The sequence below is a fragment of the Heliangelus exortis genome, chromosome 6 (assembly GCF_036169615.1).
Source record: "Heliangelus exortis chromosome 6, bHelExo1.hap1, whole genome shotgun sequence".
Taxonomy (NCBI): Eukaryota; Metazoa; Chordata; class Aves; order Apodiformes; family Trochilidae; genus Heliangelus; species Heliangelus exortis.
The window spans coordinates 23,334,807-23,361,287 of record NC_092427.1 but is presented as its reverse complement, the minus strand read 5'-3'; the positions used below and the strand labels follow the sequence as shown (position 1 = coordinate 23,361,287).

The 26,481-nt window shown below is 41.2% G+C and overlaps 1 protein-coding gene across 2 annotated transcripts in view; it reads left to right on the top strand.

Moving 5' to 3' along the window:
* Positions 1 to 1,021: 1,021 nt before the first annotated feature.
* The window catches only part of UBE2E3 (ubiquitin conjugating enzyme E2 E3), a 50,100-nt gene continuing 24,640 nt past the window's right edge, over positions 1,022 to 26,481 (top strand). The window contains exons 1-3 of one of the 2 annotated variants that reach the window (XM_071747203.1): positions 1,022 to 1,447; positions 2,675 to 2,877; positions 5,017 to 5,067. In XM_071747203.1, the coding sequence (XP_071603304.1) occupies positions 2,684 to 2,877; positions 5,017 to 5,067 (245 nt within the window). In that variant the 5' untranslated portion in view covers positions 1,022 to 1,447; positions 2,675 to 2,683. Of the gene's footprint in view, positions 1,448 to 1,883; positions 1,906 to 2,674; positions 2,878 to 5,016; positions 5,068 to 26,481 lie in introns of those variants that run through there. The other variant, XM_071747204.1, reaches the window with a different exon arrangement.

The following is a 26,481-nucleotide window of genomic DNA, read 5'->3' as shown; positions in this document are numbered from 1 at the left end:
AGTTTTATGTCATTAGACTGTTGATAGTGAAAGTCCTTGAGGTAAAAGCCACCAAGGTGAAAGCCCTTGTGATGGACAGCCTGAGATATCATGTAAATTGCAGTAACACTTACAGTAATTGTTTATTCCTTCTGTCCTGAAGCCAGTTATCCACAGCCTCACTTACTCTTCACAGGCAGAACCTTCTTTTACAATCAGATTTTATTGGCTGGATGATCAGGTTCTAAGTTTGGAATATTTACGTTATTTCAGTTGGTGGATTGCTTCTACCACACAACACACTCCAGGCACGTGGCGTAAGAGCTGCTCAAGTACACATCAGAACAGCACATTTTTAACACTCCGGAAAATAAATATCCATCCTGTACCATGTTCCTGTGTCACCTTCAGGAACTGCTGTTGATTATCCCCCTACTTCTTTAATAAAAACATTCAGGATTTGGCACACTGGATGCTCGTGGACAACTCCCAACTGTTGTTAACTCCGAGCAACCCTGTTATCTCCCGCTCCCATGTGTGAAGATGTGCCAAGAGCGGGCAGTTTCGGAGGGGAATACATGAGGGAGATAATGGCAGGCTGAGAAATGACCGATGGTCCTGTTTGGAGTCAGCAGCCGGCACCTGTCCCCACCCTGACACTGGGTGCAAAGCATCATCACCCCATGAGCTGTGAGGCCGGAACGACTGAGGGGGCCACACGACCCCCACCAGGGTGCAGCCGTCGTTGACCACCGGCCTGCTGAAGCCCGCAGCGGGGCCCGACAGACGCCGGCGGGCTGGAGGCAGGAGCCTGCGGGGCCAGTGCTCGGACAAGAGAGGCGAGACCGGGCCAGGCCGAACCGGGCCGGGCCAACCCAAACGGCCATCGAGGGCCATCTCCCCCCCTTTCCCCCCCCCCCTTTGGCCGCCGCTTTGTCCTTGCCCGGGCCAGAGCACGCGCGCCCTCGGCCGCGGCGGGAGAGCGCCTGCGCGCGCCCCGACCCGGAGGGGGGCGCGCTCCGGCGGTCGGCAGGCGGGAGCGAGCGCCCCCTCTCCCCTCCCCTCCCCCCGCTCGCCGGGAGCTCCGCCGCCGGCAGCCGCGGGAGCGGCGGCGGGGGAGTGGCGGGCGGGGGCGGGAGGCCGGAGGCGACCGGCACCCCCCTCCCTCCCAGCGCGCTCCCGCCCGTCGCCCGCCGCCCCCCGCCCCGGCCCCCCGGCCCGCCGCGGGAGCCCGCGCCGCAGAGCGGGGCCCGCCAGCGCCACCCGCCGGCCGCGGGGCCGCACCGCGCCTCCCCCCGTCCCCCCCTGCTCCGGCTCTCAATGTTCCACACTGCCCGGCCACAGAGCCGCCGCCGCCGCCGTAGAGCCCCCCGGCCGCCTCCGTCCCCTCCTCGGGTGCCGCGGGCCCGGCCCGGCCCCCCGCCATCCCGCCCCTCCGACCCAGAAGCGGGACAGGACGCCGGCGAAGGTAAGGGAGAGGCGGGCGAGGCGGCTGCCGCGGCGGCTGGGCGAGCGCGGTGGGGGGAGGCGGGGAGGAGGCGGGGGGGCTGGTAGAGGAGCTTTGTTCTTGTTTTCGGCGCTCGCTGCCTGGCGGCGGCCGGGGGCGCGGAGCCGGCCCGAGTTCACGCCTCACTTGGTGCACACGCACGGTGCTGTGCGGTGCGGGGCCGGGCGAGCCGCCGCCGCCCGCCGCGCCGAGCTCAGCCGCACCGAGCCGCGCCGGGCTCTACCCACAAAGCGCGGCCGGGCGGGCGCCTCCAGCCCTGCCGCAGCTCCCCGCCGCGCTCCTCCTCGGACCCCCCCGGCTGCCGGGGCAGCCCCCTCCTTCCCTCCCCCCCCCCCTCCCCTCTCCCCGATCGGCGGAAAAATGTCGGTCTGGCTGGTGGAGCTGCGCGGGGAGCGGCGGCTGGGAGAGCTGTGCAGAAGGTGCAGTTTGAATTATGCTTCTTCCCCCTCCAGCAGCTCTGTGGTGGCCGAATGCAGTTCTCGCTGCTGGGGCCATGTAAATAACTGGGGCTGCTGCCGCCCGAGTTGCTTTAAATGCATCTTGGATTTTTTTTTTTTTTTTTTTTTTTTTCCTGTGGTTTTGATTTTTAGAAAAAAAAAGGCAACCACAACAACAACAAAAAAACCTCGCCCCCCCAACCCCCCCACCTTTCTAGCCCAGCCCTTTAAATGCACAGAGCAAGTGTACATTTCCATCTGAAATCAACCCAAGTGTTATTGGCAATACATTTTCTCGGAGAGAGGAAGAGAAGGGGGGATCTGGCATTTCGACCCAGTAAAATGCTCTGCTCCAGTGTAAATATTTACAGGGTATTAGAGACTTTGTAAATAACAGACTTCACTGAAAATGTTTTTTAAAATGTGTCATAAGTTATTAATGTTCATTGCCTAAGTACCCTGCTAAATCTGCCTCATGCCTTACAAAAAAGCTGACAATTGGCATATTGTTTAAAGTATGAAAAAAATGCAAGTGGGTTTAAAAATTGGAAATATCTGTATTTTCAGAAGTGTAAATGTTGCTTTGGAGCTGTCAAACTGCAGCCCTTAGGGACCAGACAAAGTAGTATTATTTTAGTTAATTTCTCAGTGAAACAAAATTGCCACCAATTCAGGAACTTTGGGAATGGCAGGTCAGCGTCCTTCTTCTTGTATTAACTCTGCCTCCTTTTTTCTCCTTTACCCCCAAAAGTTCCCCACGATGTCCAGTGATAGGCAGAGGTCAGATGATGAAAGTCCAAGTACCAGCAGTGGAAGTTCAGATGCTGATCAGAGGGATCCACCTGCACCTGAACCTGAAGAGCAAGAGGAAAGAAAACCTTCTGCCACTCAGCAGAAGAAGAACACCAAACTATCTAGCAAAACTACTGCTAAGCTATCTACTAGTGCTAAAAGGTAAAGGAGACACTAAAACATTCTGTAGTATTTTGTGTCATGGTATTTTCATTCCACTTTTCAAGCCAGAGGGGTTTCTTATAAAGCTGTGTAGAAAAGAGTGAAGTACCAACTTGTTTAGTAGAGGAACCTGCCAGGAAAAATCTTCATTAATCCAGGTTTTACTAGGATAATAATTACACTGACTTGTTACACATCTTTTGAAAGATTGATCGGGAATTTGGTAACTTACAGCCTGGCTTGTGGGGTGCACACCTAAGTACCTTTTCTATTTGCAAAAATGCTGGAGAAGGTGTCAGCTTTGGTTATGTTTTCCAGAGTTACGTTTCGATGCCTCATTGGTATAGGGTGGAGTCCTCTTGGTGTATTTAGTGTGGTCTGTAGACTGATGACAAACTATTCTTTAATTAAACGAGTCGCAAAACCCCAGGGGCTTCTGTAGGCCTTATGAGCAGCTTTTCATGTCAGTGTATGGGAGAGCCTTATACACCTTGAAGTAATGAGTTCCTTCTGCAGTTCTTTGAGGAGAAACTTTTCTCCTCTAGGATCTGTAGATGAAAACTATGAGGTTCTACAGGTAGCCTACACCTTTAAATATTAAAATCTTCAGAAGCCTTGTTTAGTTATAGCTGTTGCTTTTTTAGTTGCATATAACTGGCAGTCCAGGTCTCAAGAAGTGCACTCTTACAATTTGTGGTAAGTTCACCTGTGTGAAATAAGCAAACTTTACATCCCTTGATCCAGTTGTCTTCAGAGGTAGAGCATAACTTTCCGGTCCTTGTCCTGGAGTTACTTTTCAAACATTTACAAATGTCCTGTAGCAACAAAAATTATTAGCTTCCAATTTTGCTTTATCAGGATGAATACTGCAGTTCCAACTTTTAGGAAGACTTTAGTAATTTTGTATTGAGCCTAAATTCAGTAAGAACTTTTTGAAATGTGTTAATATTGCTGCAGAGTAAGACTTGGGTGGCTTTGATGACTTTTGAGCTTGCTAAGGAAAACCTTTGAAATAGAACTGGCCGAAGAAAGTTATTCCAAAAAAACTTGGAACTGCTACATAGCAGTAATTTGTTATTATTTTGTAATTTACTATTACTTTGTAATTTGCTACTACTTTTTTGAAAAGCCTGAGGTGCAGGCTTTCCAGACTAAGATTTCCCCTATTGCTTTTATTTCACTTAATTGCTGCAAGTCTTAATTCCATACATGTCAAACAGTACCAGTGCAGAGGCATGCAGAGCAGGGTCTGTTAGCTCGTATTTTAACATTTAACATGTGCTGTTCACATGAAATTCATGGTCTTGCTTATGTAGGTCTTCTTCTCTTGAGAAGTCTTGTTTGATATTTTTAAGAATTTGTCATGCACCTTTTGAGATTACACCTATTACAAATCTGAGTAAACTATTAAATGGAGAAAAAGTTTTTGGTATTCCTTTTCAGGATCTTATCATCTTGGGCAATGTTGCAATAGAATAAAGCTAAGCACAAGTTATTTCGAGTTACTGTATTACTCTTTGTAGAAATACAGCTACTATAAGGTTGGGGGAGGAAAGGCAGCAGGAGGTGTGGAGAGAAGCAAAGTTGAGCCAGGGAGATTATTCCAGTAACAGAGACAGCCTGGAAGGTCTGCAAATCCACTTTTTAAACACACTGCAAAGCAGTAGATAAAATATTATGAAAAGAGGGTGTCTGCTTCCAGCACAGTTCACTTCTTCAGCCTCAGTCACAGGTCTGTAGAGCGAGTTTAAAGTCATTGTCAAATTTGCCTGTGCTGCCCGCCCCCCCCCCTCCCCCCCACTAATTTGCATATTAGCTTGAAAAGAAAATATCTCTGGTAAAAAGTGCTCAGATGTGAAAAAGATTTACTTTTCTGAATACTTGTGGGAAATTTCTACCCAGCTCGGTTCTAAGTGTTCTGTTTACATACAGCATGGAGCAGGAAAAAAGCTGCGAAGTTTCTCAGCTGTGGGATTTGGGTTATGCCTCTGAGAACAAAGAGGAAGCAGCCATGTTAGCATTACTGAAGGCAAAGCCAATCTTGCATTTAACTGCATGGTGGTAGAGGGCAGTGTAATTCCCTGATTTATTCTATAGACTATCTCAAATGCTTTGTGTCTGTTCTCATTTCACCAACAGAATCCAGAAGGAGCTAGCTGAAATAACCCTTGATCCTCCTCCTAACTGCAGGTATGTAATGTCTTCTTAAATTGTGGACTGTGGTAGGAGATTAATGTGCTCAGGCTAACAAATAGGAAACTTAGTGTTTACGTCTGGTGACTGTTAGACAAATATTGTGTACAGCAGCTTGAACAAGCACAAGGAAATTTTGATATTGAACTTTGCTATTTTATCTGGATGTTAGAGGTGCAGTCATTAGCAACTGATGTACATAGTAAAATATATTCAGTTTGTTTTCTGTAGGTGGTCACTGTCTTTGAAACATTAATTATATGAACTTCAAAATTTGCTGAAGCTTTCAACTTAATGTCTGTTTGTAGTTTGAACTGGCTTTTTGAATGTCAGGTTTACAGTTAATCACTTCATTCTGAAGTAAAGAATCATATGTGATTTTTATATGCTTTCGCTTAGTATGCTGCTGAACAGTTAGATAAGCAGCCATTAAATTTATGTGTCAAAGTTGTATGTCAAAGTTGTAATCTCTTGGTAGAGGATATTTTTAAGCACATTTCCAACTTGGGAGGCACTTGTGTTAAGTTTTAGAAAATAAATTTGTAAGCTTGGAAGACTGAGTAATTTAGTCTTAGATAAAGTGACTGTAACTGAAGCACTCAATCTGCAGGAAAGTTAAATAGGTGCAGAGCTATCTTATTTCTTTAAATCTTTTGCGTGTTTTACTCTTGTTTAAAGGAGACATAAAAATGGTTGTTAGCTGTGAGTATCCTGTGTTCTGATTTGCAGAAAGCTCCATTTGAATAAGGTTACTTTGATTTAATGCATCTCAGTTAAATTTCTTACTGCAAGGTGTCTTTAGATTACTTGCTGATTGTGCAACAGTGAGCATGTTTAAAAATTTGCTGGAATTGCTTTCTGATTTTGTGTTGGAATTGTTTGGCTTTTTGAATTGTTGTAAAGGTTTGATGCCAGTTTTGTGATTCGGTAAAATGTGTTTTGTTCTCCATTCTGAGTGGTCCATGGGAGCAGGGACTATTTAGAGCTGTGTTTCATTGAATTTGTGGTAAAGGTGTCTTACTCTGTGGGCTGTGCTGTGACAGTCTGGTGTGTTTGCATGCAGGGTCAGGGGCTTTCCCTCTTCAGTCGAGTCAAGCTCTGCCAAGAGAGCAAGTGTCTGTTGGGTTTGGGTTTATTTGTTTTGGGGGGAGAGGTGTTTTTGTTCTCTTTTGTTTTGGATAACTGTTTGTGTTGTAAATCACTGGGGTCTAGTTCTGTTTTGTTCATGGAATTTATACTTGGACCTCCACAGGGCCCATGTAGGAGAGAAAATATTTAAATTAAATAGAACACCAACACTTTGCCATATAATTGCTAGAAAGATAGTGGTAGCAGTTTTTAGGTGCAGCAAGTTACATCTTGTTTTTTAAAAGAAAAGCCTCACCCCTTACACTTCAATACTACCTGATATTTAGCTCCTTATTTAGCATATACCTCTTGTATTAACACAAAAGTATTGCAGAGAGTTTTTCTTGTGAGCTGGTAATACCTGGTACCCAGGTATTCCTGGTGCCCAGGAATGTTGTTGAGAATGATGAAACCCCCTCCCAGTGTGTTTAAAATTATTCACGTTTCTCTTCTGCAGAGCACAGGGGAAAATATTTTTTTTTTTTGACAGTGAGGACATCAGTGATTAGTTCCAATAAGTGGTTTTGAAGAGGAATTTAACCCTTTTGCTCAAGAGAATCTGTATGATGAGTGCATTTTTACCTTTTGCAAACAAAAAATGTTTAAAAGAGACATTGGCTTCTGTAACAGAAAATCTGGGTTTTCTGGATGAACAGTTTGAACAGTGTTTCAGTGCCTGAAGGTTTACTGTTACACTGGAATTTACTGTTAGAAGTAGCCTTTCTGGTATCAGAAGGTAATTACAGTTGTGCATTATGCACAGACAGCTGAAGCTTGTAACACACTTTCTTATAGGGTGGAGTACACAGGTTTGGCAGCAGACTGACACAGCAGCCATATGACACCTCTTCATACAACAAGCAGAGAAACCCTACTATACACATTACTTGTAAAATAAAATACTTTGTAAAAAAGCCTGTATGGCTTGAGCATACTCGCAATATAAAAATACAAAACCTTGTGTCATAAGTTTTCCCAAAGAGATTTGTTTGCAAAGTTGTTTCTCCTCTCGTGTTAGAGCACACCTTTATCATTTGAAGTCTACCTGTTGTAGGGTTCACAAGAATGAACGAATGTGAATGAAACAAGAATTAAAACAACTGCTAACCCATGCTTTTCGAGGTTGATAGTCCTTTTGGTTGCAATTAAAAAAAAAATTATAATGACACATGTAAAACACTGATACTTTAACGGGATACAATATAAATACAGAACAATGTGTTGAACTGTCCCGCATCATGTTAAATGCTGATTCTGAGGCTGCTGCCACTTCTCACCTGCTGATATAAGTGTTCCTGGGGTCACTCCCTAGTCTGGTTGTATCAGGGTGAGCTGAGGCTGGTTTAGCTGTCTGAAAGTGACAGTGACTGGTGGCACCGATTCTCATGCAAAGGATTGTAGGTTTTCTCAGCAGTTAAAATTTCTCGCAGTCACATCTATTGTTATAACATCTGTTTTATAAAAATGCCACAGCCCCAGGAGAGCCCTGTTCCTGGGTGTGCTGAGCAGGCTTGGGCTGCACATTAACTTCTATTTTAGTCACCGGGATAGCAGAATGACAGAAACAGCAGAAATGTCTAAATAGCAGGTTTTTGCTTAGTTCTCTCAACCGTAGAGGATGATTTCTGATTCTGTTAATTGGACGGTGAACTGTTAGAAAAATTGTGTTTCCATGGATCATGTTGGCATGTTTGTGAGCAATAAATGTGAACAGCATCTTGGGGGCACCAAGTGTAAAGCTTAATGTTTTATGCTGATCATTATACTGATAGTGTTTAATATACAGCAGTACTCTAAATTCCCATGACTTTGGTGTGATCTCCAAGGAAGATAGAACACTGAAAACAATAAAATTAGACTTGGTCTTAAGCCGCTAAAGATGATGGGGGGGAAATCAACTACTGCTTTCTCCTCATGTTTTCCCCTATCCAACAGAAGAGTCAGCTGTTGTCAGACATGTACTGTAATGCTAGGACACATAGGTAAACTGAGGACACAGGTGTCTGATCCTGTATTTTCTTGCTTTTGCTGGCTTAACTCAAAGCTGTGCTACTTGATGCAGTGTGCAGTATTTAATTTCTTTTGTGCTTTTAATAGCATAAAGCAAAGCTGGAAAGGTCTTGGCCTTATTGCTCCTAGGCAGCTCAATTTCAAACTGTGGCCATTGCTTATACATACTTCAAGGTATGGAAGTGTGCCAAACCCCACTTATACAGTCTCAGGAAAATGCTGCAAAGATCTTGCACATAATGTGTGGTAAATCTGGGCTGCAGAGATACTCTTAAATAGGTTTGACATATCTAGAATAACTATTTTCAGTTCGTGGCATAAAACTGTTTAGATCAGAGGTCACTGCTCTGTAGTTAAGGTTGTATCTGAGGCTGCTGTTCTGACCTGCCCAACTTGGAGGCTGCAGCTGGGGTGGAGCAGGGCACAGCTGGCTCTAATGCTCCTTTTGCTTCCTGGGTTTTAGGACTGGCACAAGCAAAGCTGTTCCCAGGGGTACCTTGATTTATAGCAACTTCCTTTACCTATTCCTGGCTGCCCAGCTGATCCACAATAGCAGAATTATGTACTCCCTGTCCTCTTTCTTCATTCCTCCTCATTTTCATTCCAAATTTAATCAACATTCTTCACAGGAAAATTTTTGTAGTTCAACCTAGTATTAAGTAAGTTTTGTAACACCTGTGCCAGCTTAGTTTATAGTTTACAACCCATTTTACAACAAATCCAGTTTGGTGTAAACTTTGTAGGGAATAAAGCAAACACTGCAGTCAGTGTATCCACTCAGAGCTTAATTCACGTGGTTTAAAAAGAGGTGAGTTAAAATAGTACATCTTCCCTCTGCAAGTGTGAGAATTTAAGCTTTTTATAGTCTGTTCTGTCAGTTGGCTCTACTCTCTTTGTTAAAGATTAGACATCTGAAAACAAGTGGTTTAAAAAAAAAGAAAAAAAAAAGACATACAAAACATTGTAGATCTGTAGCTGCTGGAAAATGAGAATTCTTACAATGGGAGAGATGAGAATTCTTACAATGGGAGAGGTTCCTTGCTCTCTCTTCCTCTAGATAGTGACTGCCTGACCTGCTAAGTCTGTTGAAAAGATTTTCCCGTGTAGGGATTGCTATTTTGATTACTATTTATTCTCAGGCCTTATATGCTGATACATACTAATGTGATTTCCTGAGCAATGCTACAAAAGGTACCAGTTGATAATTTTGCTGTTTGTAGCCTCTCCTAGCCTTGCAAGTATTTTGGTAATTTAGGAGTAGTTAATTTTAAAATTACTTTAAAATTACACTCCAAAGTGTGTGTACTGAGCACAATGGGAGCAAGACATGTAGGGGTATTGTTTTAGTACAGGATTCTTCTGCTTCCTAAGGACTGCATTTGTCCCTTTCATTACTGCCACATCTTGGGCTAATTCTACCCTGCAGAGTGTTGCCAACCCAACCCCATGATCGGGAGGCTGACACAAAGAAAAATGCCTGCAGAACCCTGGCAGATGAATGCTATTACTGGTTTAGTTATGGACCCATGAATCCAGATGTTTGTAACTGTCTCGCTGTGGTTATTACCCCATCAGTGGGGAAGCATTACAGTATGTGTTTAAAGCAATATTGTGAAGGTATTTTTCAGACCAGCAATTTAAGCTCTTTCAATTGAGCTGTCTGAAACAATGAGAAGCAATGAGCAATTGTGCTGGTGGTGCAGGCACTTCCACGTGCTGAGATAGCGCTGGATTTGGGCTCCCGCAGTCCCGTGTTCGGGAGGAAGGTGCCGCGGCTAAGCCGGTAGAAACCTTTCTTCTATTAACATAAATCTCTCTGCAGTAAGGTTATAGGCAAATGTTTACTCTGCAAACAGTTGTGCCTGTGGAAGATGTTACTGCACACCTGTGGTTTGCCTCAGTTCTGCCGCGGAGGTGACAGCTTCAGTCGGCAAAGTGACGAGGATCGGTGTGATTGCTCCCCAGTGCTCCCCGGATGGGGTCCGGAGGGGGGGAGGTGGGAAATCAGCCCTTTGCTTAAACGGCTTAAATAGGTGATTCAAACTAACTCTGCTGGATTTTTCCTCCCTCCCTTCAGTGTCGGCATTGTTCACACAAAGCGTTTTGTCAGACACACCAGGATATGAATAAGTCAATCTATTCCTTTGTCTCTCAAATATAGCAAGTTACCATCTCTCCTTTCTCAAAGCCAGGCGTTAGTTCTGTTGCTTTTTTGAAATCAGTAGGAAAAAGAATACTCTGAATGCAGCCAAATATCAGGCCCCTAACACAAACATGTGCCCAAGTCTTCATACGTACTTTTTTTTTTTTTTTCAGTCAAGCTGGTGACTTCAAATCAATAGCCATCCCACAGCTTTGTGTTTATTCTGTTAATTTCTTATCATGAAAATGTCTTCATATTGGTAAATATTGTCTCACTGAGAAAAAAATTTTTAAGTCAGTTTTGCTTGTTTTCACCTCTGTAGTTGAAATCCCAGATGTGAACACCGAGTAGTTCCCTTCTGAAGGAAAACTTGATTAAAACTTGATTAAGATATGTAAGAGATATTATGAGCATGTGCAAAAATGCCTGTGTTCAAGATGGATGAACAAAATTTGAAAAACATCACTTGAACTCTACTTGATAGTGTATTTTCTGATAGTTAGATTGCACTTTCTATTGTTCCTCCCTGCCCAGCACTTTCTCACTTCTGAGTACAATAAATGTGTGCTACAAGAAAATTGAAGTTTGCAGAATGGTTCTGAGAACACAAACCCACAGAATTATTTCTAACACTTCCTTCCCTATACAGAAGCTTGTAGTTGCAGTTACAAATATACAATGAAGAGGGCTTAACTCCTTTAAGAACATGTTTGTGGTAGTTCTCAATATTGAAATATTACTTTTTACTATTTTCCAGCTCTCAACATACTTCTGCAGCAATTCCTTCCGAAGCAATTCCTTCATTATTAGTTGCTGAACTTCAAGCTGTGGCTAGAATTGATTTAAAGATATGTTTATTTAGTGATAGCCCTTATTTAAATAGAACTACTTCTACTGAGCTTTCTTCCGTTATTTTTAGTTTTTCCCATTCTCTTTCTTCCTCCCTTCTTTCTTTCCAAAAGAGTATAGTCAAGACCAGAGTAGAAAGGAGTGGTAAAATTTAGCACAGCAACCAGATGCCTGTTATTTTTGTGGTTTTTTTCCAATTGTAATAACAGCCTGATTCTGCCATCCTTGTGTTTGTGGAATGGCTTATAACCTTATTTGCCAGTAGCCAGTGAAGATGCTTGAAGGGTGGGATGAAGCAAATTTTAAAAGGCATTTCAGTAAAAATTTAACACTTTAAGTGTTAAGTAGAACTAGAGTACATGTTATTTAACATGTTTTTATATTAAAAATGCAACAGTGGGAGATTGTGTAACTCCTGCATGTATTGAAGTGGGAGAATATTTAAATTACTTTCTTTTCAGCTGAGAGTATATGACAAATCCAGTAACTCCAAATGCCTCAAGTTTATTTTTTCCCTTTGCTAGTATCAACCTCTTGCAAGATACACGCCAAGTTTTTTTTTCCAACCCTCTAACAGTGATTTTCTCATGCAAGTAATCTCAGTGGCATAATTAAGACAGGGTTATGCAACATAAATCAACAAATCTACTCACTGGAGTAACTTCATGGCTACAAATTTGCAGGTTAGGTACTTATGTAAGCAGTGTCCACAGTGTTGTCATACATGCTCTTAAATATGTGTGTTATCAAAAGGTAGTATAAATCTTCCACCAGTTTTCTTTAACATTTCTGTCATAATGAAAAAAAGAAAAAAAAATCATGGCTCTCTATCTACTCTGGAGTTGTAGAAATAGTTCTAACACTTTTCACTCAGCTCAGTGTTAGAGAACTGACCCTCATTATGTCTAAGTTTTGTCTGGAAACAGTAGAAAATCCCAAGTCTGACCATTTTTAAATACAATTCTTTAGGCATTGTTGTGCACAAATTTGTAAAAAACGTGATGTGCCCTTAGACTTAAGGATAAAGCTACTTTTCAGATACCATTTGTATAACTCTACAGAAGCCCTTCAGGTTTTGTGATAAAACTGATTAAAGTATGCCATATATATATATATACACACACACATATATATAAACATATGCACACCACTTCCAGCCTGTCATATTTTGTTTGTGATGAACCATTGTATGGCAAGGTCCTTGCATACTGAATATTTCCCCATCAGACTGATTTGTCTGTGTATACCAGTTACTCTTTGATTTAATCTTTGCTTTTACAGACTTGGGACAGCTAATTTTAATTCAAATTGTCAAAGTGCAAATATAAAAGACTCAGCTAAACTACTTTAAGCACTTTATTTAAAATGAGTTGACTACTTCATGTAAAATTGATGTGTGGAGATCTCCTGGATCTGGATGCACAACACTTTGAAACAGAGAATAGGGACATGAGGAAACATACCTTGGGCTTGTTTTTTGAGTTCAGGGCTAAGGAGGAAGGGCAAGGATATCCAGCTGCCATCTAGGACAGGAGCATGAATACATTTAATCTAGCCAGGAACTATGCTGTGACTTCAAATTGATGCCTTACCTTCAGCTGGTAAATATCAGCAATAAACAAGTCCTAGCCCTCTTCCATTAATTTGGATTAATTTTCCCTCTGTAGAGTGCACTATATTGTTAGCTAGTTCAGAACTGTGGCTGAAGCAGTTGTTAATTTTATAGCACTTATTTTAAAACAGACGGGCCAGATCTTTTAGGAACTCAGATACATATTCAATTGACAATGTTGAAACTCCTGTTGTAAGCATCACTTTTAGAAAAAATGAGGGAAGAGATTGCCTTGATGAAACACTACAGTGGCCTTTAGTTAGCAGCAAGTCAGTTCCAGGTTGGAAGAATTTGTAGACAGGGTGTGTTGAAGCCATTAATAATCAGAGTTTTGATTATTGACATGAATACTGGACTAGAGCATATAAATATTGCATTTGTGGGTACCAGCAGGAAGGAGGAGGTTGTAGACACATTGGAGGACAGAACTAGAATGGGAACTGATGTGGGCAATACAGGAAGTAACTTAAAAGTAGCATGTGATTTAATAATGAAAACTGCAAGGCACAGCACTTTAGTAGGTATAATGAGCTGCAAAAATCTGTGGGGGAAAAAAAGAAGGGAATGGAGAAGTTCTTCAGAAAAGGTGTAGCCACTCTAGAGGATGATATGCTTTCTAGGAGTCAACAATACTGGTCTATAGCAAGAGAAATAAATAGAACACAGACACAATAGGGGGATGTATTAAAAAAAAAGTGGTGTGGGAGACGTGATATATTAAGCCATTCCATTCAGTTGTGTACTTGTAAAGGCCAGCTGGAATACCCTAACTAGTCTTAAGCACAGCACTGCAAAGTGTCTAGCTGGGGATGGGCTAGCTGGAAAGAATTATCTTTGGATGTAAAAGAAAGCTGCTGCAAAACAAATAAACCAGTTGTTGTTAATTGTGTCTGGTGGTTGTGGAGAGCAACTTAAATTGCTATGGTGAAGACCTGGTTTAGACAGAAGGAGTATCTAGCTATAAAGACAGCATGTATACAGAGATTGTATGTCTGCATCACCAAAGGTTTTTGAGAGCAGTTTAGACAAATGACTGGCAGGAGCAGTTTAGTAATTGATTTTACCTTTAGCAGAAAATGAACTATGTGACCTGTTGAGTAGTTTGACTAAGGTATCTGTGATACCAGATTTAAATTACAATGTTAAAGTGATTTTTATTGTTAAGGGAAGGTATTTTCCCCTCATTAAAAAACTATTTTAATCAGAGTTTTGTAGTATAATCATCCTGGAAATGTACAGGCTCTGTGATTTCAGCAATTATTTAAATAGTCAGTGGAACTGCACAGGTGTTGTGCTGTTGTCAATTTAAAAAAGCAGAAGTCTAGTGATTTTTCTGCTAAGTTCTATTATTGCTTTGTTAGGGTTGTGGGTTTTTTGCCACTTTGGTTTTGTTTTCGTTTGAGGTCCAATGCTACTTTCCCTGAACAAACTTGTCACTTTCTGCTAACTAGAAAAAAACTAGACAGATGTTGTCAATTCTCCAGAGGCATATCACCTTTGTGAGAAACTAATAGCACCAGTCATGCAGTAGATGTTGATTTTTGATTCTTCACGTGCTTTGTGCTTGGGTTTTCTGCTTTTATTCCACAGGCACATAAATATCTGTAATACTGAGCCAGGGGCATTTTTTTCCCTGCATCACAGAGGCAGTTTGCAGTAGACATGCAAGCCCTAATGTGTCTGTGCAACACTCCAGATGAATCCAAGCACATCAGAAAGCACTTGTATAGCATGCTGCCTTTGACCATGGATCCTGTCTCAGCACCCTCTGGAGTCAGGGCACAGGAGATTGTAACAAAAATGTAAGCAGCCTGGCAGGTTTCCAGCTGATGAGTTAATGCTACTATAAACTTCAGTAGTTCCTCTCCGAGGCATGCAGGAGGGTGCAGGCGCTGGGAAAGGAGCCAACAAAGGCAAAGAGCAGACGGTAAAGCTAAAGGGCAGCCTCAAGGATTCACAACACGATCGCCTCGGAGGCGTATTCCTTCCTTGCCAGAAGCTTTCCTTGTAGCTCCAGCGGCAGGGCTGGAAATCGGCAAGCAAATGAAGGTGTGCATTCAGGGAAAAGCCAGCCTGACGTGGGGATGCTTGGTTAGCACAGCTTGAGCGAAGGTAGCTGTGCCCAGCACCCAAGCCACCTCATGATGGGACTGGCTCGTACAGGGTGCTGGAGAAAGCCAGGGATTTTCAGTCATGCCAGGTCAGTTCATTGAGCTGGAAGCTGCAGTGAGGTGTGAACTTAGGTCATGGAGGCACTCTGAAGCCCAGACATGGAAGTCACGTAATTATTGAGCACAGAGTAAGTCAGCAGAGCATCGGCAGGTCAGATTCCATGGGACAAATAGAAAACTGAGAGAAACATTGGTGTTTTTCTTTCTGTAAGGGAAGGTTAGCAGCAGAAAGCTGGATTTGTTTGCAGTTTAAGTAGAGCATTTAGACTGTGAATGCTTTGAGCAGAGTGAGTTTGGGGAAATAAAAAACAAGCATTACAATAGATCAGTAGCTGTGCAATACGATATGTTCAGCTGATGGTGATTCTTGCTGTGAAGCAGCAGCTATTGTTGCAGACAATGGACAGCCAGATTCCTCCCTGCTCACAGGCACCTTTTCTAACAAAGGACTTGTCTACTGTGCATTCAATGCCTGGGGTATGCTGGTACTTTAACTAGCTTTTTTCCTTCCCCTTGGTGCCTCAAAATCAGAGACCTCATCCAGGTTGCAGGATCCATGGGACAAGTGAAGTGGTGCAGATGGTTAGCACCGTGACATTCAGCTCTGCATCACCATTGTACACAGATGTTCATCCTCACTTCTTCATAGATGCCTAGGGTGTATCTGCATCTACTGTGTTAATCCTGGCAGCAAAACCTGTAGTGCAACATTACAGCTGCAGTGGGACACCACAGATCAGTGAAACCTCCATCTAGAGACACCATAAAGGTCCATTGAACCAAACCCATTATGCCCAAGTCCAGTTTTGTGTTTAGAGTTTTGAACTTCAACATCTTGGGGAGAAAATAAAACAAAACAAACAACACTAACAAAACAAACAACACTAACAAAACCCCCACATTTGGCTTAATTTCTAGCTTAAAAAGCAAAAGCAAAGAGAAGTCTTTGGATAGAGAAGTGGATATGAGAATCCACTTTCAATGAACACACAACACAGCACAACATACTACATATCAAGTATGCTCCAAGTGATTAAGCAAACTTCTTATGCCAAACATAGAAAACTGTACAACCTCAGGTTCTACAAGTGGGACTAAATGGTTAACAAATCAGAGAGGGTGATCTTCACCTAGTAAACTGTTGGCTACAAAAATGTTTGCTTCTCTGGAGTAGATAATTTGTACGATACCCATATGATTTTATACAGTTAGTACCTAGCTCTACGTTCCTTTTCCTCCACAGGAAAATGTGGGAATTTCTGGGATAGTGTGAAGAGTTGCAAATTTTTAAATTATTTTTCTTTTAAGTAGAAGGAACATCACCAAGCCAGGGCAGTAGAAGAGCAGACTTGCTTGGTAATATGCAGTACTAGAGCTTAAATAGCTCAGTGTGTCGAGAAATCAGTTACTTTCTAGATTATTTGAGAATACAGAAAAAGCATTTTTCTTTCACATGTTGGTTGGCTATTTATTTTTTGTGGTAATACTTCAGACTAGCATTATTTAAAGTCTTTGTTTTTGTTAGGCCTGCTTGAGTTTTTTGACTTAAAGTAGAAGAAACAAAATAATTTCTAATCGGTGAGAAGGCAAACTAACAGTAGCAGCTGTCAATTATAAAACAACTGTTGCAGACATACATGCCTGAGTGTGGTTCTCCTAGATATAAAGGGCATTCTGGGCCAAATTCCTGTACAATGACAAGGGTGCTGGTTGAGAAATTAGTGAAGGTGGGGTCAGGGATGGAGGAAACAGAGAAATGTGAGCTGTACTAATCAGATAAACGTTTTGTTATCACTATTTTCTAAGAATATGCCTTTGTTAGACTTTGATAACTGATCTGGGGAGAAGGAACTGGGAGCTGTTACTTTCTGTGAATTGCACTTGTTTGTCTTTTTCTGTGGTGTTTGTTTTTGGGGTTTTTTGTTGTTTGTTTGGTTGGTTTTTTTAATGCTTGACATAGAATATCTAAATGAAACTAGAAGTAATTGTTTATAAGTAAACTCAGTTTGGTGTGGTGATAAAAAGTGGAGCTGGTTCTACAAGTTGATGCCAAAGGATAGAAGCATCTGAGAGACATTTTGAGCTTTTTCTGTGGAACCATGAATTTATAGCACTGAAGCTGTGGTTGCCAAGTATGTAAAGCTGTTTTCAGGAGTAGGTTCTTTTTGGTTTTTTTCCTTTTAAACAGTGAAAAGGGTTGCTACTTGAGGACTTTTCATTAGGCAGCTGTTGGCTGGAGAGATGGAAAAGGTTTCTTCTGCTGTAGCTACCCTTCACCTTTAGCATTCTGTCCCTTCAGACACAACAGTGTGATTCAGAGATCACATTACTTGTTAATACAGTTAATTACATACATGTTAATACCATGTGTTTCCAGATTCTCCTGAAAGTTTCTTTCCATCCTTTTCCTAGGGCGTGTTGGTGGTCATGAGGAAATGTCTCATTTGCCCTGTGGGGGTTTTCTATCTCAGTGTTTGGTTTCAGAGTGGCCCTGAAGGGTGTGCTGGTGCTCTGCCCTGCACCAGCCACATCCCTGTCTCTGTGGTCAGGTCCTGCACTCCAGTCTAATTTAAATGCTGGAGAAGCTGATGCAAAATCTAAAAAATATTGTTAAATCTGCATGGTGGCACTTCCTGCTTTGCAGGGAACGAGGTTATTTTTGTACCTTGTGTGCTTGTATCTGGATTGGTGCTTGATGAAGAAAGTTAAAGCACATGAAGGATTGAGTTAGATAGGGGTGATAGTAGAATGGGTCAAGCATGTTTTCTGGCAGCTTCTGTTAGGTGTTCACTAGTGGAACAGTTACATGCTGACATTTTAATTCTCACACTGAGATTTCATTTGAAAATTCCAAATTCCCTGGGTCATTATCTCATTTAAGCATGATAGGGAGTTCTGTAGTCTGAGGCAGACAGAGCTTTGCTGGCCTAGAAATCATAAGCCAAAATTAACCTGTCCTCACAAATACCTAGGCTGTATGTAACATTGGAATAATAAATCTTTGAACTTGCAAATCAGCTTTTTTTATTTCTTGGCTGCCCAGTTTGTGTGGCTCTGGGCACATGGCACTGTTGAGCTCCCTGGTACAGTGCTGCCAAGTGACCTCACTGGAGTCCAGCAGGGATTTAGGGCTGTGTGCTGGGAAGTCCTTCACCTCCAGTGGGTGCCTGTACCTTCTGTACAGGACCCTGCAATTCAGTGAATGAATGTGACTCCTCATCCTGCTGGGTGCCTTGCCTCTGTGTTGTTAGCTGAGGCAGTGCTTGATATTTGTGCTGTAAATGACTAATGCATGCTTTTCATTTAGGCAGGACTGTAAGAGAGATTCTGGTAACTCTCCTTTGTTTTGTGACAAATGCACTACCAAGTAGATTTAAATTTCAGCAGCAGCAGTGACAGTTACATACAAATTTGGTGTGCCCAATTTTTCTTTACTCCTGTATTTAGATTCTGACCTTCAAAGAGTAAATGTGAACAAAATTTCTTATTTGGCTTGCAAGACTCAGCTGTGCTTGCACTCTCTTTTTTTTTTTTCAGCATAGGAGTAGGGAGACAGGAGTGACAGTGAGTGTACCTCTTCCTACCTCTGAGATAAGCTGGACACCTTCCCTCTGAAATCCTCCGTCCAGGCTGAGCAGCTTTATACTAAAAATGACACTTGCCCATTAATGTGATAGCAGCTGGTTTTCAGGAGATGGGGACATTAGAGTGCTGTTTGGAAAATACTTCTGTACCATTAGAGATACCACTTTGGTTTTCTGCTTCTTGAAAGTGCTTGAAGAACAAGTAGTTATGAGAGATCATATTGCCCCAAGTGCTAGTCCAATTTCGTTTATGCCCAGAAGCATTCCAGGTTTGTTAACTTTTAAATAGCTATTGACTTTTGAAGCCTGAAAGGGGAAAAAAAAAAGGCATCACTAAATCGTGCAGTGAGCAGTCCATTGAAAGTTATTTCTGAACAGAATTCCATGTGTCTTTTTCTGAAGTTGGTCACTGATCAGAAAACTGAGGGGTTAGTTCTGGTTAATTTTGCAGTAGATGTCATCAGTGATGAATGCTTGAGGAGCAGCATCTATGAGATGCTGTGCTGCAACTGCTTCTGCTTTCCATATGCAACTTGTCTCTTCCATACAAAGGCAGCTGGTGGAGTGCAAAGCACCGTGACTCATCCTGGCACTGCTGGAGTGTTTAACTACAGACTCTTAAGACAGGTGGAAGCCAGACCCTGGATTTTATCCTGTCTGTATGCAGAACAGGATAGAGAACCACACCTTTGCTCTCCTCTGTCCTAGGGTAGGTGTATAAAGTGTAGTGTATTGGGTGCTGTTTGAAGAGGAACCTGTTGCATGTGCATCCAAGCTTCTGGAACCTCTGTTAGGAATGAGCATGTTTCTGGGGTGCCCCTGCTCTGCTCCAGAGTCAAGAGCTCAGTGCCAGCCAAGAGCACCTCATTCTCCGTGGGAGGAACCCTGTTGGCCCAGTGTGCTGATGGGTTTGCTGTGCTCTGCTTGTGGTGTGACTCAAAGTGAGTGCACTAATCAGTATTGTTACTCTCCACCTGTTGGCAAGTAGTTTCTCTGATCTTTTTCTAGCCTCTGAAGTTTTAGTGTTGGAGTCTGAATCACCACTGGAATAGGAATTTGGGGAAAAAAAAATCTTCCTAGGTGATGTTTGAAAGACAGAAGCTTTACTTTAACACTTTTCTGTTCTCATTTTTGCTGTCTACAATAAGTTGTTCCTGGTATTAGTAATTCTTCTGGAAGGTGGAGTTAATTTATTTGTGTATTGGTCTTTGTGGTGCTGGATGAATTACAGATTTAATTATGGCTCAGGTGCTCAGAGCTTTGCTGTTCTTCTGAAGGTGAAATATAAAGAAAAAGTAAGCCTGAATAAGTTTTTTTGGCTTGCTGAGTACATGTAAACATCAGGAAACCTTGCGAGGATATAAATAAAGAGATATTGCAGATAATGTTATTATCTACTCCCTACTTTGTGGGGAGGATTAGTGCTCTGCATTATAATGGCAACCACCGTTTTACAGCTACTACTCTATGCTGCAGAAGAGTGAAAAAATTTACCTATAATTCCTTGTATTTTGAGACAAAGTATCTTTTGCAATTACAGCTGATTACTAGTGGCCAAAGGTTGAATGGAGTTAACATAGTCATAACAAGAAACACTCCCTGATTCCCTGGTAGGTGTAAATAAACTACCTACTACTTGTAGTATTTCTCTTCATCTGTGTTACTCAGTCTTTCCTTTTCTGCCTGGCACAATTTTATTCACAGTGCTCAAATGTTCTTATGCTGCAAAGGTGCTTATTTATGTTTGTTTGCTTCTTGTCCTGAAGTAGTTCTCCATCATACTTTGTCTTATTGCGTATAAAAGTTTACTTTTTGGGTGACATTTAATTCTGTGAGACCTCTTTTCATAACTGACTGTTCACAGGCTAGAATAAAAATCTATGGAAAGTTCATTTTTTACTGAGATTTTGTAAGATATTTGGACAAGGGACAAGTGTATGAGCTATATTCCTTAATTGGGGCTTCATTCCTGTTTTGTGTCTACCTTTTTAATTATTGCCTTTCTGCTTTGTGACCATGAGTCAGAAAAAGCACAGCCTACCTTTCTCACCCTTTTCAGGAAAACTTCTGTGTTTGTGTGTGTGCGTGCAAATGGTTTTCTGAAAGGAGTGTGAATTGGCCCTCTTTCAGCTGCCACTAAATATCACTTGGCAGACCCCATGCAGTAATATGCCAGTGTCTGCAATACATACTACACTGCTTTAATAGATTTCACTATTATGCCACTTATACATGCAATAGTAGTAAATTTCTAGGTGAAGAGCAAATAATTTATTTTTGCAGTTGCCCCCTTATGCTCTTTTTAATTTGGGGGTCAAAAAAAAAATCATATCATTATTTACTTTTTCTTTTGGGGGCTGTTTAACAGCTACCCATAGGAGTCTGCTGTTCCTCAGACAAAAATAACATATTTGATGTATCTCTTGAGGAAGCAGCCAAAAGTGCATGTTCTGACCTCATCTTTAAGCTTTTTCATTTCTTTTACTGACACTTAATGAAGTTACTATCACAGTCATTAAAGATAATTTTGTAAAAGTAGATTATGTAATTATTGTGGTTTCTTGTTGTACTGGTTTTAGTGCAGAGTCAAGTACTGAAGCAGATTCTTTGTTTAGTCCCAGTATGGCAATGCCAGCTTGCTCTGGCTGTTAAATATGAAGTGTGTGTTGGGTGTTTGAGTTTGAGATGGTAAGGAGTTTGTTTAGAGGGAATCTGCGTGGTTTAGAGCACTTTGACGCATTTATTTGAAATAAGAAATTAGGTTAAATTGAGGGAACCTTAATTTCCCCCTTTTTCTTTGACGCTCGGTGCAAGGGATCATTTCCAAGTGTTTTGTCTTTATCACTGGACTTGGGTCTGGGTCATTGGGATTGGCATTGGGAAGAGCTGAGCAATTGTCTCCTTGCTACCACTGGTGCTAGTGGACCTAAAAGTAGATTCTTATAATGTTTTTGAGCCCTCCTGATACACTGCTACTTTTGGTTAGTGAAAGTACACACACACTTTCTTAATTTGAATACAGCTTTAATGTGGTTAAGTTTAGAGTAAGGTTAGGAAGTGAAGTTTTCATAGGGATTTTCCTATTACAGAGCCTAAATTTAGCTGCTGCTTCTTATATAAGGGTAATTTTAGTTCATGAAGTACCTGTGCCTTGTGAGAGGTTTGTGAATGAATGGACTGGGGTCTGACAATATGTAGACTTTCAAATCCTTTACTCTAGAATGATATGCAGTTGTTGTCAACGTGTTTATTAGGTGGAGTGCATTTATAGGAGGCTTTATATAAAATCATGTCTTCATCCAGTATGTTTGTTCATCTGTTGTGGCCTTGTGTTATTTAATAAAACATGCAATGAAACACTATAGGAGCTCCTGGACTCTATGTTCCAAACAGCTATTGGTATCAACATTAAGGTTCTTCATGTCTTAAACAAGACAGTCTTTTTTCTTTGCAGACAAAGTGTGATTCTGAAGTTATTTGCCCTTCATGTGTTACTATATATATTTATTTTAAAACTGAATCATACAGATTGAGACTTTTCGTAGTGGTAGAAGTTAAATCAAGTGCACTGTAATTTATGGAGATAAGACTGGTAACTGTGCAAAGTCCTCATATGTATAAAATACATAGATATAAAAAAACATATATATTTTAAAATATATAAAATACACAGAGAAACAATTCAAGACAGTACCAGATACTTCTTATGTTTCTGTTTTTTCTAATATTGCCAGCCTTTGTGGGCTTCACACATGTATTTTTGTCTGGTTACAACACACACTGTTTGTACACAAACTGCTTTCAGTGGTGCAGTGAACTAAACAAAGTTGGCTTTTTACCACTGAATTGTTACCAGTCCAGTCTCATTATTACTCCTAAATCTTGGTTCACTGTAAGCAGACTATAGATGCTCCCTGTTTAGCGCTCAGCAACTCTGTCTTGAAAAATTGTGTGCTTTTCTAATGTGTCATGACTCAATTATCACATTTGGTTTTGGCTGCCAAAATAGCCATATATATTGTCTGGCAAGTGTCAGGCTGGGCCTTTATCTCTTCTTGGCCGTTTGCCATCTCTTTAATTGAAGCCCTGTGTTTGCTGCGTGTCACATCTTATGGTGGTCTATTATACCCAGCTAAAAAAATATTTTGAAAATGTTTCAAATGTAAACTAATTCTGTGAGACTTTGTCCTGTTATTTGCATGATCTGCTGAGGATATAATGTAGGTCATTTTTTTCCCTTACTAGTGTGAGCATTTGTACCTCTGATTATCTCATGAATTTCCAGGGCAAAGTGAAGATAAGACAGGGATGGAAAAATGCAATCTTGGCCCCTTGAGAGATGTAATTAAGACTGTACACTTTCTACGTAATTTTTCATTTGTAGTTTCTGAGGCATTTCTAAAGCCAAATATTATCTTTGTTCTGCCCTTTAGAAAAGAACAAACATACAGAAACTGATCTGAGGTTGCAAGGGGAGCAGCAGAGTCTATGGGCCATATTTCTGCTCAAATAGCTACTTTGGGTGAGGATGGACTTTGGTTGGATTTTGAGTGAATGGTGTCTTGCAGAAGCAGAGTTTTATGCAGGTGCTGCACACAGAGGTTTGGTTTGGCAGCTGCCTCCTTTCCACCAGGAAAGGCGTAAGGCTCAAGTTACTCATGGCAGCAGAACTGAACTACTGAATTGTGTCCTGCAGCCCCACACTGCCTGGGGGATGGAGCCAAGCCTCAAGAACCAGAGGGCAAAGCTCTCCACAGCACTTAAATGAGCAAGGAATCCTTGGACTATGTATGAAACCGTATTTCCCTGCTCCTGTTTGTACAACTGTTACTCTCTTGTTCACTCTCTGAAAAGTATTGGAGAGTTTCAGCTCCCGGATGAGATTTCTATCAGGTGCAAACTGCTTTAACCTTGACAGCAATGAACGTACATCAGCTAACATTCTTGGCTGTGTAGACTGTTTGGCAAAAACTTTACTTTTCCACTTCTTCAAGAAGAAATCAGGATTTGTTCTATTGCTTGTTCAATAAGAAGAATAACTGTTTAACAAGAAAGACATCATAAAAGTCTGGGGAAACAGCTCTGCAATTTTAGCTCAGAAGAACTCAAAGCTCAAGAGAGCTTAAGAAAAATCCCATTTTTGTATAAAACGCCAGGTTTATAATTAAGTAGTAAGTGCTGGCTTTTTAAAAAGAAAAGAGAAAGCCTGTAGGCAGGATTAGATCTACAGAATTTTTTATTCTTAATTGTTGGGGAAAAGATCTCATCTAGCTAAAGTCAGCTAGCATGTTAGAAGAGATTTGATATTAAGATGGTTTTTTTTTTAAACACAAGTACAATTGTAAGAGTGCTCTTAAACCAGACCATAGTCAGGTGTGTGCATACATTTTTTTTCTGGTTAATCTGCTAGAAAAGTTATGATGAATCACCCCCTCATGTACCTTTTCCAGAAGCTGATCTCTTTAAGTAAGACTACAAAGTGCTTATTAAAAGATATTTAGGAGAGAGCTGTAAATATATGGGGCATCTGGAATGTGAATGGTTGTGGCAGTTCTGCTGTGCTGTCGCTGTGTGGAAATGCATTGAAACACTTGATAGAGTCACTTTGTTGTAGCAGGATCTACATAATTCCAGGAGTTTACAATGTCATGAGTCTGTGTAGTGTTAAAAAAGGCCACTTTGCCATGCTTGAATTTCTGCTTGACTAAGCTCATCCCTGTTCCATTAAGCTTTAGTGTAAGTGCTGTATTTGGTATATTTTTCATGAGAGTTTTTTATATATGTCAAATCATACTACTTTCTGGTGAGTCTGAAGGCATAATTGACTAAGTTTTTTTAGTATATGGACAGAGTGGGTACTGGGAGGTAGCCTGACAAAAATCCTTACTGTGTACTTCCCATCTGGTTTGATAAGGCAGGTGTGCATGTGTGCTGGTGACAGGGAAAATTAGTGGTGGCCTTGGGGAAATAAAGTATTTCTTTCCCATTCGAGATCTTCAGGTAGCCCCAGGAGTTAGACACAAGGAAGGTAAATCCCAGCAAGACTTACATAAAGCCCACTGCTGGTAAAGCAATAATTCTGCTGTCGTGAGCCCATGGTGTTTGGTGCAAGTGTGAAGTGGCTGCAGTACTGGTGCTTCTGGGTTTTCTATAGGCTCTGCTTCCTCGTGCAGGTCCTATTCCATGTGCTATCCTTATTCTCAGTTTTTCACTTTTTCCATCTTGTTCATCCCTCTCCCATCTTCACCACTGTAAAGTGAAGATGGCTGGGGCTGAACACCAGCTTTTTAGAGGAATAGTTGTTGTGTGTTTATAGTTAATTTATTTGGGAATTCAAAAAAGTCAAAAAATGAGACATCCTCTCCAGGAAACATGCAGTGTGGTCAGGGTTAAAGCAGGCCATGCAAAGGGACACTTCCCTTTCTTGTCAAACTGGCTTTGGTTTCTTAGATCCATCACGCTGGAATGCAGCCCTGAAATGCCAATTTTATTGTAAGGAGGAAGCAGAGCCAATTGATTTAAACTTCTAGTTGTGTCTGCTGGCAATTTCCACAAGAAGCTAATTACAGCTAGCAGCTATTGCCAGCAGATGACTGAGTGAATGGTTCCACCTCTTAAAAAAGGACATTTTAAACCTGCATGGGGTTTCTTTTCCCTTGGGATTGTAAAGCTGGGTTATAATTTTTTTCAAGCAAGTATTTTACACACACCAACAGAAATCTTAAAAAAATAGGTAAATTAGTTTACTACACGAATAATATCTGTATTATTATTAAGAGTTATTCCCAAAGCTGGGAAGTAATTTATAGAGCTTTGCACTGTATCTCTGTATTATTTCAAGTCTGCATGGGGTGCATGCTTAAATTCTGATGTGCTTAACCTAGCTGACTTTCTGTGTTGTCAGTTCTGTAAATTTATTCTGGGTAAATAAAATGGTTCCGATTTTTTTTGCTTAATTAACACTGTTGGCTTGAAAATGCTCATAGATACTGAACATTTTGCACAAATTTTTGCACAAAATCAGCTAATAAGAATTTTTGCAAGAGTGGACCTTTTTAATAAAGGATTTAGCGTTATTTTTTCCAACTAACATCACTAGGTGGCGTTGCCTGGTAGTCTAACAGTTGAATGTTGGTTTGAAAATAGCAGAAATGAGTGTAAATAAATAGAGAAAGTTAAATATATTTAAATTTTCCAGTATGTATGACTCAGGGTTTTTTTTTCCCTTTTGAATTATTCCTCTAATTTTTCAAGAGAGGGCATCTCTTTAAGTGTTATTTCTGCATGTATACCTCTTAGGCAAGCAGTCTGCTGTACTTTCTATTGTGGTTCTGCTATCTTCCTTGGCTTGCTTAAAAACTTCCTGAAGTCACTTACTGAGGGACTGAGGCTCTGCCAGACTCCATGCTGATGTTTTGTGCATGGTTCCCTCTATACACAATTAGCCTCTTTAGTTGTGTGCTGATGTATTAGCAGGACAGCTTGGAGAATGCTGGATCAGACACACAACAACAAAAATCATGCCTGTCTTACCCCATGGAAAGCTCCTGGGCTAGCATGCTTTTCTCAAGTATGATGTCCACTGTTATTACAGGCAATGGGAAATCAACAAAAGTGTTATTTGTGGGTTTCCAGTTTTTCTTCTCTTTTTATTTTTCATTGTACATACCATGCTTTTTTTTGTTGGTTGGCTTTTTATTTTTTTCCTGGTTGATATTCCTCTTTTTTATCAATGGTCATGCTCCCAGCTGCAGCACTGGCATGACACCACTGTACCTGTATGTGGGGCATGACCATACCTGAACACAGTTCTCTGGCTTGCTTTTTCCCAGGCAAGTCAAGAGGAAACCTGCCCTTCTTGTCTACAGTGTTTTTAGCTGAAAGCAGATAGGCATTATGTAGGTGGGTTTATTC